General features: G+C 45.6%; 4 protein-coding genes across 4 annotated transcripts; 1 reads left to right on the forward strand and 3 right to left on the reverse strand.

The window, feature by feature from the left end:
- Positions 1-1,410: 1,410 nt before the first annotated feature.
- On the forward strand, positions 1,411-3,826 carry BDV37DRAFT_295682 (Metallo-dependent hydrolase; the record flags this gene model as incomplete). Its single annotated transcript, XM_032089946.1, has 4 exons — positions 1,411-1,455; positions 1,486-1,516; positions 1,556-2,862; positions 3,776-3,826. The coding sequence occupies 4 exons, from the start codon at positions 1,411-1,413 to the stop codon at positions 3,824-3,826; spliced, it is 1,434 nt and encodes a 477-aa protein (XP_031939444.1).
- Positions 3,827-5,368: 1,542 nt separating this feature from the next.
- Positions 5,369-6,458, reverse strand: BDV37DRAFT_285095 (pyridoxal phosphate-dependent transferase; the record flags this gene model as incomplete). The annotated part of the gene is made up of 3 exons (XM_032087646.1): positions 5,369-5,919; positions 5,976-6,329; positions 6,383-6,458. The coding sequence occupies 3 exons, from the start codon at positions 6,456-6,458 to the stop codon at positions 5,369-5,371; spliced, it is 981 nt and encodes a 326-aa protein (XP_031939445.1).
- Positions 6,459-6,626: 168 nt separating this feature from the next.
- On the reverse strand, positions 6,627-7,003 carry BDV37DRAFT_285096 (uncharacterized protein; the record flags this gene model as incomplete). Its single annotated transcript, XM_032087647.1, has 2 exons — positions 6,627-6,755; positions 6,830-7,003. 2 exons carry the CDS (start codon positions 7,001-7,003, stop codon positions 6,627-6,629), a joined length of 303 nt encoding a protein of 100 aa, XP_031939446.1.
- A 1,585-nt stretch (positions 7,004-8,588) lies between these two features.
- BDV37DRAFT_285097 (uncharacterized protein) lies at positions 8,589-9,665 on the reverse strand (the record flags this gene model as incomplete). The annotated part of the gene is made up of 3 exons (XM_032087648.1): positions 8,589-9,199; positions 9,265-9,508; positions 9,597-9,665. The coding sequence occupies 3 exons, from the start codon at positions 9,663-9,665 to the stop codon at positions 8,589-8,591; spliced, it is 924 nt and encodes a 307-aa protein (XP_031939447.1).
- Positions 9,666-11,131: the final 1,466 nt, after the last annotated feature.

Consider the following 11,131-nt stretch of genomic DNA (forward strand, 5'->3'; position numbering starts at 1 on the left):
CTAAATTTACTATACTATACACTGGTTAACTTTAATCTATTTTAATAATTATAAATTATTAAATTTTTAGTTCTAGAGTAAGCTAGAGTTAATTTAAATTTTATATTTTTATCTAGATAAATTTTATACAATTCTACCTAGCGGAAATAGTTACAGTTTTCGACCAAAGTATAAGAATCTAAACATCACTGGGTGGAAAACCCTAATCAATTTACTATAGGTGGGCCGTCCCACTATCAGAATATGGATCTATCAGTTCACACCCCTTCTGGGTTAGAGGATTAGCATCTTACGGGGAAAACAATACAACATTAGTACTCCGAGCAATATAGACGTTACGATATATAAATCCCTCCCCCCTTCCCCCCGAGAGTCCAGTACGGACGATGAGGATCGCTGTATGGCATCCGTATAGACAGTTCGTTGACTAATCTATTCTCAATTTATTTCGTGATGCTACAGTGCCATCCATCGCACTGGCAGACATCCATCATCATAGATATCAGGCATGGAGGAAGAGTCCATGCTTGTCCCATTCATGGGCCATGGTGGATATATTCATCCCCAAAACAGGCCATACCAGGGGAGTGGCAAAAGAAATTGCTGCGGCCTCCTACACGGACGGGATAAATATCGGTCTATCGTCTCGGGTATTTCTCTTTTTGGCAACACCGAAGACCTGTCATGCTATCTGAGATCGTCTCGAGTCTAAAGAAAATTGGCTCGGAATGTTCGCCCAATCCCTGCTCCTTGTGGTCTATGTCGACCGGAAGTACTGTTACCCTGGCCCAGAGGTGCCCATCACGATGCTAACAAACCAGAGGTAGGCCATTCGTGCAGCAGTTTGACTGCAGTATCACCGTAATTTTCACATTTTCATCGAGCGTTCCAGCACATATCGCCACGAGACTTTGAGAGGTACCTTCACCGAGCCACATGCCGATCTCCGTTTTCCAGCCGACACCGCGAGACCTGGGCACCATGCTAGAAAACGGGGATGTGTTAGTTGTCAACGACCTCGTTCCGCTGGGTCTGCGCAGGAGTATTTCTGGTGGAGACGGGAGCCAGGCAACAGAGAATGCGTATTTATATTGTCATGTAAATTTCAACAGCTTTACCCTGTGGGTGACTTCCTTTACATAGATCGTCTCCAACACGAACAGGAACAGAAGGCACAACGCGAAAAAGGCGCACGTACGAGTGGGTACCGGGAGATGGATGGAGAGTTAGGTTCAAGAACGACTCCACAGATCCATATCTACATCCCCGCCCCGATGCCGACGAGACTCGGACATAAGGGAACACCGAGCAAGTGCATCACTTAGAAGTTCTATAAGAAGGCTTCATGCATCACCGTTACTCTGATGCTACCATCATTACGTTTTTCGGACCTCCGTTGCTACCCACACCATGACGAAGCCAGCGATTGGAAAATATCTATTTACTGGAGGCTATGTGGCGACCATGGATGGTTCGCTGAGCGAGTTCGACCGTGGTGCCGTGTTGGTTGAGGACGGTGTGATCACCGCCGTGGGAAGGGCTGACGAGTTCTCAGCCTCAGAGTGTGAAGTCATCGATACCAGCGGTGGCGTGGTCGTTCCGGGATTCGTGGATACCCATCGCCATACGAGCTTGTCGCTATTTCGCGGGATTGCGGCAGATCACTCGTTAGTCCGCTTCTTGCCGAACTGCTATTTGCGATGGCTACCAGCCGTCGACGCGGAGGATATATACACAGCTTCCTTGGTCAGCGCGCTCGAGGCAATCGATAGCGGCGTCACCACACTTCTGGATTGTGTCGAAGCACCGAGTTCGAGACAGCATGCGGAAGCCAATTTACAGGCTTTAAAGGACTCGGGCATTCGTGCTTTCTACTGCTACGGGATGAGTGATGGCGAGTACGAAGGGTCGGAGAATGGCCTCTCCGGCTGGAAGGCCCGCCTAGCCCATCTAGAGGACCTCTACCGCTTCAAGAACGAGCACCACTTAGTTCGTGTGGGTTTGCAAACCAGCCATCCGGGGCTGGTCCCCTTTAACCAGATGGAGAGAGAGATCCGGTTTGCTCAGGAGCATGGAATGCTGTGTTGCTCTCACACCGCTCCATTCATGCACACCGGCCTGCATAATGGCATTCAGGAGCTCGCTGACCGGGGACTCTTGCTCCCTGGTCACGTCCATATTCACTGCACGAGTCTGAACCATCATGAAATGGGGCTGCTTGCAACCTCCGGTGGTAAAGTGTCCATTGCCACGGAGACAGAGATGCAAATGGGCATGGGTATCCCCCCAATCCGGGCGTGCATTGAACATGGCATTAAACCCACCTTGAGTATCGACACGACCAGCATTGTCGCACCCGACTATCTCGCCCAGATGCGTCTAGCGCTTCAGATGCAGCGGTTGCTTGATAACCATACGGTCCATGCCTCCCGCAAGGTCCCGACGCAACTCGACCTCGGAGTGCGCGATGTCTTGACCTGGGCCACTCGGAATGGTGCTGACGCTGTCGGAATGGCAGACCGAATCGGCACTTTGACCCCTGGCAAGCGGGCCGATCTCGTCTTTATCTCGTCGCAACGGTTTCTTAGTACGTCCGCATCCCCTCTGGGGACAGCCATTCTACACTCCACTCCAGCCGATGTCCATACCGTCATGGTCGACGGGGTGATTCGAAAGCGTGACGGCCAGCTAGTCGGTTACGACCTCGACAGTATCCGCGCTAATGCAAATACTGCATTGCGACGTACCATGGCTAATTTACGGAATTTCCGTCCCGAGATGACTGAAAAGGAACTGGACCAGTTTCTTCTCGATGCTGAACGCTTGACACGGGCGAACCTGGCCAAAGCCTATGGGGGCCCGGTAGACAGTTGCTGGACGTCGAGCGTTCCTTGACCTAGAGTATGCATAGGGTCAGGTTCAGGTTCTGCATTAATAACGTTGACCCTATACTCCGCATCCGGGCCCGCTGATTGGTCCGATTCTGGTGTTCCCGCGTGCCCCGCCGCCCAAAGTGCGTGGCAATATATCCGCTGACCAGTTATATCTTATCGTCGGCGGCACACATCTCTGTCAGATAAGATAACTAGGTTTTATTCAGATATATATATACTGTAAATAAATTCGAATATATTTTCTTTCTCTTTTTTCTCTTCTCTCCCTCTCCTTTTTCAGGAGAATTGCTCTGTAGTATAAGGGGCAGGTTCAGGACAGATTTCCACTACCCAATGATATTTAAATATCTTGCTTCCTGAGCTACAGGATAGAAATAGGACTTGTATTCATAGATTTTCAATCTGCTTATTTTTGTTGAATTGATATTGAGATTTAAGATTGACAGTTTCGGAAATAGATAGTAATCAAAAAGACTAGCGGGATCATGGGTTCCCATATTCCGGACCGCAACTTTTGCACTAATATGTACTCACTCAATTGCATTCCGGTTGCTCGCCAAAACCATGTGCCTACTTTTTCTTTTTCCAAAATCTCCCTGATATCAATCACGCCGCCATGGGCGATACAGTCCGAACCGACGTTCTAATCGTCGGGGCAGGTCCGTTCGGGTATGTTGCTCTATCAAATCCCTTCTTCCTTTCCGAAGCTAAATATATAACGGCATGGACTGGAGAGTCGAACGCTAGACATCCTGGATAATTTCGGCCTGGCGGACAAAGTCTGGGCTCAAGCAAACCACACCGTGGAGATTGCATTATGGGTACGGCCCTCCCAAGCTCTTTGATAGCAATTCCACTGACTCAACCTCTGTCGTGTCCAGGGCTCCACAGCCGATGGCAAGCTGCCAAGGCAGCGTCACCGCGAATTCTAGGCCTGGATGGTCCCGGTTCCATGAATCCACGCTCAGCCAAGGTCAAATAGAAGTATATCTCATGGAATATGTGCGGGCTAGAAAGCACGTTGAAATGAAGCGGGAAACAATTCCCACCTCGTTCGAGATCGATTACATGATGATCGACGATCACGATACGTTTCCGATCCGTGTCAATCTGGAGAATGTGTCATCCGACCCAAAGAATCCCTTTGATGGCGTGGTTACTCCGAGCAGTGAGCTCAGCGAGGCTCAATCGGATGACTCGGGATACGCAGTAATGGGGACAACGGTTGAAGCCAAGTATATTCTCGGCTGCGATGGAGCTCATAGCTGGCTCAGGAAGCAGCTCGGGCTAAGTCTTGAGGGCGAAAGTTACAACGATTCTTGGGGTGTTTTGGATATTATCCCCTTTACTGATTTTCGTAAGCTCAGCTGGATAAACTATCGCCGTTGACATTGCTAATCCAAGCTGGTCGTCCAGCCGACATCCGAAAACGTTCCATTATCAAGTCAAAACATGGGACTCTGATGATGATTCCACCCGAAGCAGCCGACAGGTATCGCGCAATGCCAACGTCCTCACGGAGCAGGTCGCGACTATCATGCAACCGTATACTATGAGGACAAGTCACATTGACTGGTCGACCATATATACCGTCATCTCACCCCTTCCTTTTCTCCTTTGACGCTGTACCTGAAACACCCAAGTTAACAACAACCAGGTCGGCCAACACATCTGCCGAAAGATTGGTCTACATAACCGCATATTCCTTGCCGGAGAGACTATCCACACTCATTCCCCAGAGGCAGGACAAGGAATAAACATCAGCATACAAAACATATTTGATCTCAGCTGGAAAATCGCATCTGTTGTCAAGAATATATTGCACTCACGTGTTCTCGAGATATATCAACAAAAACAGTTGCCGTTGCTGGAAAACTGATTGTATTAAACGAGCGAATCTGTCAAAAAATATATAATCAGCGGAGCGGGCATTCAGAAATATAATATAGCCACTTTAACAAAGACCACAAATGGGCGCTTAAAAAAAAAGAATTTCTCTCTATCGGGAACTTGAGCGCAAAGGCGTTGATGTTGGTGTCGGAGTCCAGTTTATGCAGCAGCTTCATTGCCTCAGCGTCCTGCAGGGGTTCACTGTTAGGTTTACCGAGAATGAGCCTTCTAATTTCTTCGTGACCATCTTCGGCTTTTGGGGAATTAAATGCGTGTCCACGTCTCTCCTGCGGCAGTCTGTTGAACGGGACACAAATGAAGCTATCCCGCCTTTCTGCTCTGAAGTCTGCCTGAACACCATAGCGCACCGATAACTGTGAAGGTATCAGCAGCTATCAATTTTTCGCACAATGAAGGATCTACCCTGGAACTAGTGAAGGATGCTTGACCAAGTAGCTTTCTGTATCCATCCGGATCCAGACCAATAGTCTGGTTGGAGAGCCAGGTTGACATGGCAGCAGCTCCGGGTTTGCTGCAGAACACATGATTAGGAATGACTCAAAATCGGAAATAGCCATATGAACTCATCTTCCCTCTACATCATAGACACCGATATCCTCTGAAGATCCCTGAGACAGATAGGGACTGGACCATGTCACCAAGTACCTCATCCGGCCGTCTTTGTACACCAGACTTCCTGCTGGGTACGGAACATAACCGGCCTTGTGCGGGTCAACGGTGATAGAATCCGCATTCTGGAGCTCCAGAAGATCGTCTTCCGTTTCCCTTCGCAGGGTTAAGGCCGGCACAGAATCTTTGTCGGAATCGCCCAGCGTAGGCCTTCCCCTCTCAAGATCCTGGTGTAGCATGGTGGCAAAGCAGCCTCCCCAGGCAGCGTCAGCATGGACGAGGAAGGAAAGACCCTCTTTCTGCCATTTCTCTCTGACCTTGAGGATCTCCGATAGTCGGTCGACAGCTCCTTTTTCGGTAGAGCCAATGATGGCCACAACCGCATACACAGGAGTCTGGCTCTCTTTGCATTTCTTCAGTTTGTCGTCTAGCTCCTTAATATCAATGTGGACGTCGTCGTCGACATCGACTTCCAGAAGATTTGCAGAGCCCAGTCCGGAAGTTGCTGCCACAATTAGTTTTGCGTTCTTTGGTGACGCACATATTCGAGAAATTACATACCAAGTCCCTTCGGCCAGGAGTAATGACGAGTCTTTGACAGAATGAACTTCGTCGGCTTAAGGCTCTTGTAAAATTCGTCGGTCTTCTCGGGAACCAGACCAGATGACTGAATATTGTACGGGTCAAAGGCATCCTTCAGGAAGTCACTCGAAATGTCGTACTGTTCGTACAGCAGATTTGGCAGATCAAGGACAGTCTTGGGCTTTAGGTTGAGCAAATCCCAGGTTTCCAGAGTTGCGGACCTCTTTTTTCCATCTTTACAGGTTTCCACCTCGAATTTGCCCTTGATGATCTGAAGATTTTCCTCATTGATAGCCTGATGAAGAGCCAAAGGGTAAAACTTCAGGTATTGTGCTAGTTGCAGACTTAGCATTTGCTCTGCAAGACTCCAGAAGGAAAATATGTACCAACCCAGATGGATTCCAAATTTGCCACAGTACCATCGCAGGTAATATGGCCCCATGACAATGGCTCTTCATCCATCGTTCCGGCAGGAGTGCGAGGAGTCCTGTACCCGAACATCTCGCAAAGTTGCTCTCAGGCCTTCAGTTCCGCGACGTTGGTCAGAGGACTGGCTTCGAGGGCAACATTGTTGGGATTGTACAACATCGTCATGAAGTATCCCAACAGAGAAGGCATGGTCAAGTCAGTTCACATGTGGGCTTCACAGCGCGGAGACCAGAAAGGCACCGAGTGCTCTCCCAGCAACTGCGCAACCTTTCGAACGACATCACCAAAGTTGTCCCTGACCTTTTGGAATGCCTTTTGACTTTCGGGCTTCTTTCGTGATGAATTTTTGATCCTTTGAGCGTCAGTCCAGTGCATATATCAGAGGGAGGTGGGAAGTGAAGTACATTATCCTCGTGGTAATAATCTAGTCTGGTTTCGAGCAGTTCATCTAGGATGGTGTTGATGTTTGCTCTGAAATCAGGCATGTTGGAAGCCCGTGGGCCGATGAAGTAATTGTTAATGACATTTTGGTCGGTGATTCCGACTTCAGCGGGCCCAGGATGGGCTTGGGTAGTCATAATGGATGAGCTTCTTTCCTTTTTGGGCTTTCTCAGCTCTGGAATGAAATTGAAAATGGGAAGGAAGATTGGAATCGAGGGGGTTTTTATAATATTATTCCGAATATTCGATGGCTCCAAACCTGTTCAGCTCAATTTGCTCTACTTCAGCTTGTTTCATTTCGGCTCACCTCGTATTGTCTATCAGGATTTCATCCTTGTCTGGTGTGCTTGACGTGCGTGCGATTTGACACCTCGTTGGTCTCTCCTCCCGCGACCCAGCTTATCGTGGCGTGAGAATGTGGATAGCCTAACCATTATCCTTGAACTTCCATCTGAATCACTTCTGTTGGGGCTGCAGATCATATCACCCCTCTTCGCTCTACCAAGGTTGCGCTGTTGTCCATTAGCATCACACCCCTGTACTACATACCATATATCCATAGCTACAGATCTGTAATGCTATACAATCTAAGTATCTACAATATACACATTCTATGAACTCAAAAACACCCTTTGAAACTCATAAAAGTCCCTCTTCCTATGAAAATACCCAACCTGAATCATACGTGAATGGCTCACACAAGGATGGGCACACCGTGGCTGGCTGACAGAACAACGATTGTTACTATATACTTTTATAGATGCATACGCAAAAGTCTCCACACCAGATGACACGATATATCTGACTGGTTCGTTGATCCGGCTTAGATCGGATCTCGACCTGACTGGCCCAGAAACTACTCACGTTCTTGCATGACGTCGTCATATTTTGATGGGTTGTTTTGTATTTCTGCAGGATTGAGTGGAGATTGAGGGGGGTTTCTGCTCAGCTCACCTCTATCTGCTGGATTCGACTGTTACATGTCATATATGTAGCTATCCCCTCTATTCAGCTTGTCGTGAGGCGGGATATGATCATAACTATCACGCTGCAAGGCGAATCCCTCACTTACTCCGCTATTGTAGCACCCCGCCAATATGGCTGATTTTTATATTCTCCGAAAGCCCCACAATAGCAATAAACCATCTCATTCCATGAGGTTTGATGGACTGTTTTGATCTTAGGATTGTCGGATGATTCTCTGTTAGTTTTGGTTGTCGCCTGTGGAAAGTCAATGCTCTGCCACATTTTTTGATTCTATTTCAAGTAACGTAACTGTATTCAAGTACTCGCAGAGTACCTTTTCAGATACTGAAGAATGTTAGTTAAAATGTAGTCATGGCTATTTGGCAGGATTGGGGAGTTACTTGGATCGACAAATTATTTGTAGATTGATCCCGTTTTCTAAACCAGTTGCATTGTTGCCCGTCTGAAGTGTTGTGTGAGATAGCATCGTGTCGCCCGCCAGTCAACTTGCTGTGTGGATCGTGACTTGAGATATTATACTGCATGTTATTCGACTTGTGCGTTTCTTAACAATAAATAGACAGAACTTCCAAATCTATTGAAAAAGACCCACCCCTTCTAGATTAGGGTTAAGCCCGTAGTGCGTAGTTCAACGTGCCTCTAGTAACCGGAGAGTGCTTTCCATAGGGCAGTGCTGCTCAGAGCAGCTCTCTTGTAAAACCACGATCACATCTAGGTCTAAAGATAATATGCAGTTTATACATTTTGACCGCCTCCATACCACAGGGGGCCTCTCCGTATCACAAGTCCCTGATCCTGTCCAACAACCCATTCACCTTCTTTCGGATAGCTACCGTCAGCCCCTGGCCAATACTGGCTCGCCAAGGTTTCGTTGATATGATCAATTTTATCAACCAGCACTTTGACTCGAGAAGGATCGATCGCTTCTCCACCTTCTGCTTGATTAACAAGAAATCCGTCATGATTGATGAATCGTGCGATAGTAACGTGAGCTGACGGAACAATATACCGTGAAGCAACAGGGAGAGCAGTTTGCCGAACCAAGTCGAAAATGTCCCGACGAAGGTGATGATATGTGTACTGATCACCATGGCCCTCAGGACCCTCGGCTGGGCCTTCGTGTGCAGCGGGAACGAAGCTAAGAGCAATTGCCGCAGAGTCAAAGCTCACCATTGGCTTCAAAAGCCGGGTTTGATGTTTGAGGGGATACCCTGAGATGTCCACCTCGGTGACATTCTTCGATGACTTCAAGGTTTGGACAAGCTCTTCAATCTGGACTTCTGTCAAAGAATGGGCCACTTCCAGTACGGTCGTGTGGAGATTTTCGGGCGGCATCAGCCAAATTGCTATTTACGTTGAGTTAGTGGGTGCACTTTGACTGAGATTTGAGAAAAGTCCGCAATCTTCTTACATGGAGCAACATCTTTCAATTTGCTTTGGACAAAGGCGATCAAGTCTCGGATATGAGGAGGGGGTCTAGCCCAGATGACGAGACAGTTGCGAGGATCAAGATAGCCTTCTTCTTTGGCAGGGCCATCAAGCCGGCGCAGGACCTCATCTAAAGACCAGCCTGGGAAGTCTTCTGCCAGAATCTTTGCCCTCTGCTGTGCATTCCGATTCGTGCGATGGGTTTCGTAACATGATTGCAATTGAGTCTTTTTTCAGTCTGAGTTAGTTTACAACTCGCTGACAGTCACGCCATAGGTATTCTCGGGTGGCTTCAGAATCAAAGAGATAAGTTACCGGATCATCGTTTGACTCTGCAATCAATATCTGAAAGGGATTGTCTTCTGAGATCGACAAAGTAGTCATTCTGGCCCCGAACACTCGTCTGTATGTCTTTGGCATGGCTTGAGTATTCTGGTACCTGAAGATATATTATACTTCTGAACCTCTGATGCCAAGCCTAATTTCCCAATACGTGCAAGCTGACTCACAATGCGGGTCTCAACCACTACGAATCTTCGGCTAAAGGGTCAAAAATAGTCTACATAGCCACCCCCTAACTTAGCGGGTGTGCTTACCAATATTGCACCAAAGTGTACATTATAGGGCGGGTCGGTTGCAGATTCCACTTTGACAGAACCCCGCGGGGTGTACCATATCATTTATATAACGATAAAATCTGTAAACTTCACGCTCGGTATAATAGTTCAATTGCAGTTACTCTCAGTTCACGCCGGACGGCTCAATACTATTTTCACACTAAGGCCTTTGCAGCAGGGTGACAGAGCAATTATTATATGTTTACTGGGCAATCAGATTTCAAGAACAACTGTATCAGGAGGATATTAATAATAAATACTACCAACCTATCTTGTCTCATATAGATGACCAAGTCCCCCTCTGGTCCTAATATAGTGGCATGGGGTCCCCGCCGCAACCGCCCCGAACCCGCTAAAGATCAAATAAAACTCTAGTCCAGAAGGGGTGTCAACTGATAGATCCGTGTTCTGATAGTGGGGCGGCCCGCCTATAGTAAATCAATTAAAATTTTCTATCTAGTATTATCTAGATTTTTATACTTCAGTTATAGATTATAATTATCTCTACTAGATAGAATTATATAAAATTTATCTAGATAAAAATATAGAATTTAAATTAATTTTTAATCTATTCTAGAATTGGAAACTCGATAATTTATAATTATTAAAATCAATTGAAATTAACTAATTTATAGTATAGTAGATTTAGTTAAAATAGCCATAAATTAATAGAATTTTTTAATTACTTAGAGTTTTTTAGTCTGCGATATCTATTATATATATTTAAAATATGGATTTATTGTAAGGGCTCCTTCGGAGCTAGTGGCCAACGGCTACGAGAGGTGCAATACTAGGAGGATTAAATATATTTAGATTACTAGGAAACTTATATATAAATTAAAATAGAATAAATTATTTAAAAATAAAAATCCTCTACGCGATTATTTAATTTTATATAATATATTAAACCGCTATTAAACTACCAGCGCTTCGCTAATAGCAGAGTTAATAATTATCTAAAGCAATTAGAAAGAGTCGTTACCTAAGGTAATTGCTATTATAACTATTCTCTTCTTAAAAAAATAAATTATCTTAGTTTATATTTAAATTATTAAATATATAATATTTTAATTAGTAAATTATACTATATTTTAAATATAATCTATTTAAATCGTTTAATAATAGAATCATAATTATTTAAAAATTACTTTAATATTAATTTAAATAGATAGAATATAAATTATATATTTTTAATATAATATTAAAATATCTTTATTTATATAAATTATAATA

Source organism: Aspergillus pseudonomiae (genome assembly GCF_009193645.1).
Source record: "Aspergillus pseudonomiae strain CBS 119388 unplaced genomic scaffold BDV37scaffold_55, whole genome shotgun sequence".
Lineage (NCBI taxonomy): Eukaryota > Fungi > Ascomycota > Eurotiomycetes > Eurotiales > Aspergillaceae > Aspergillus > Aspergillus pseudonomiae.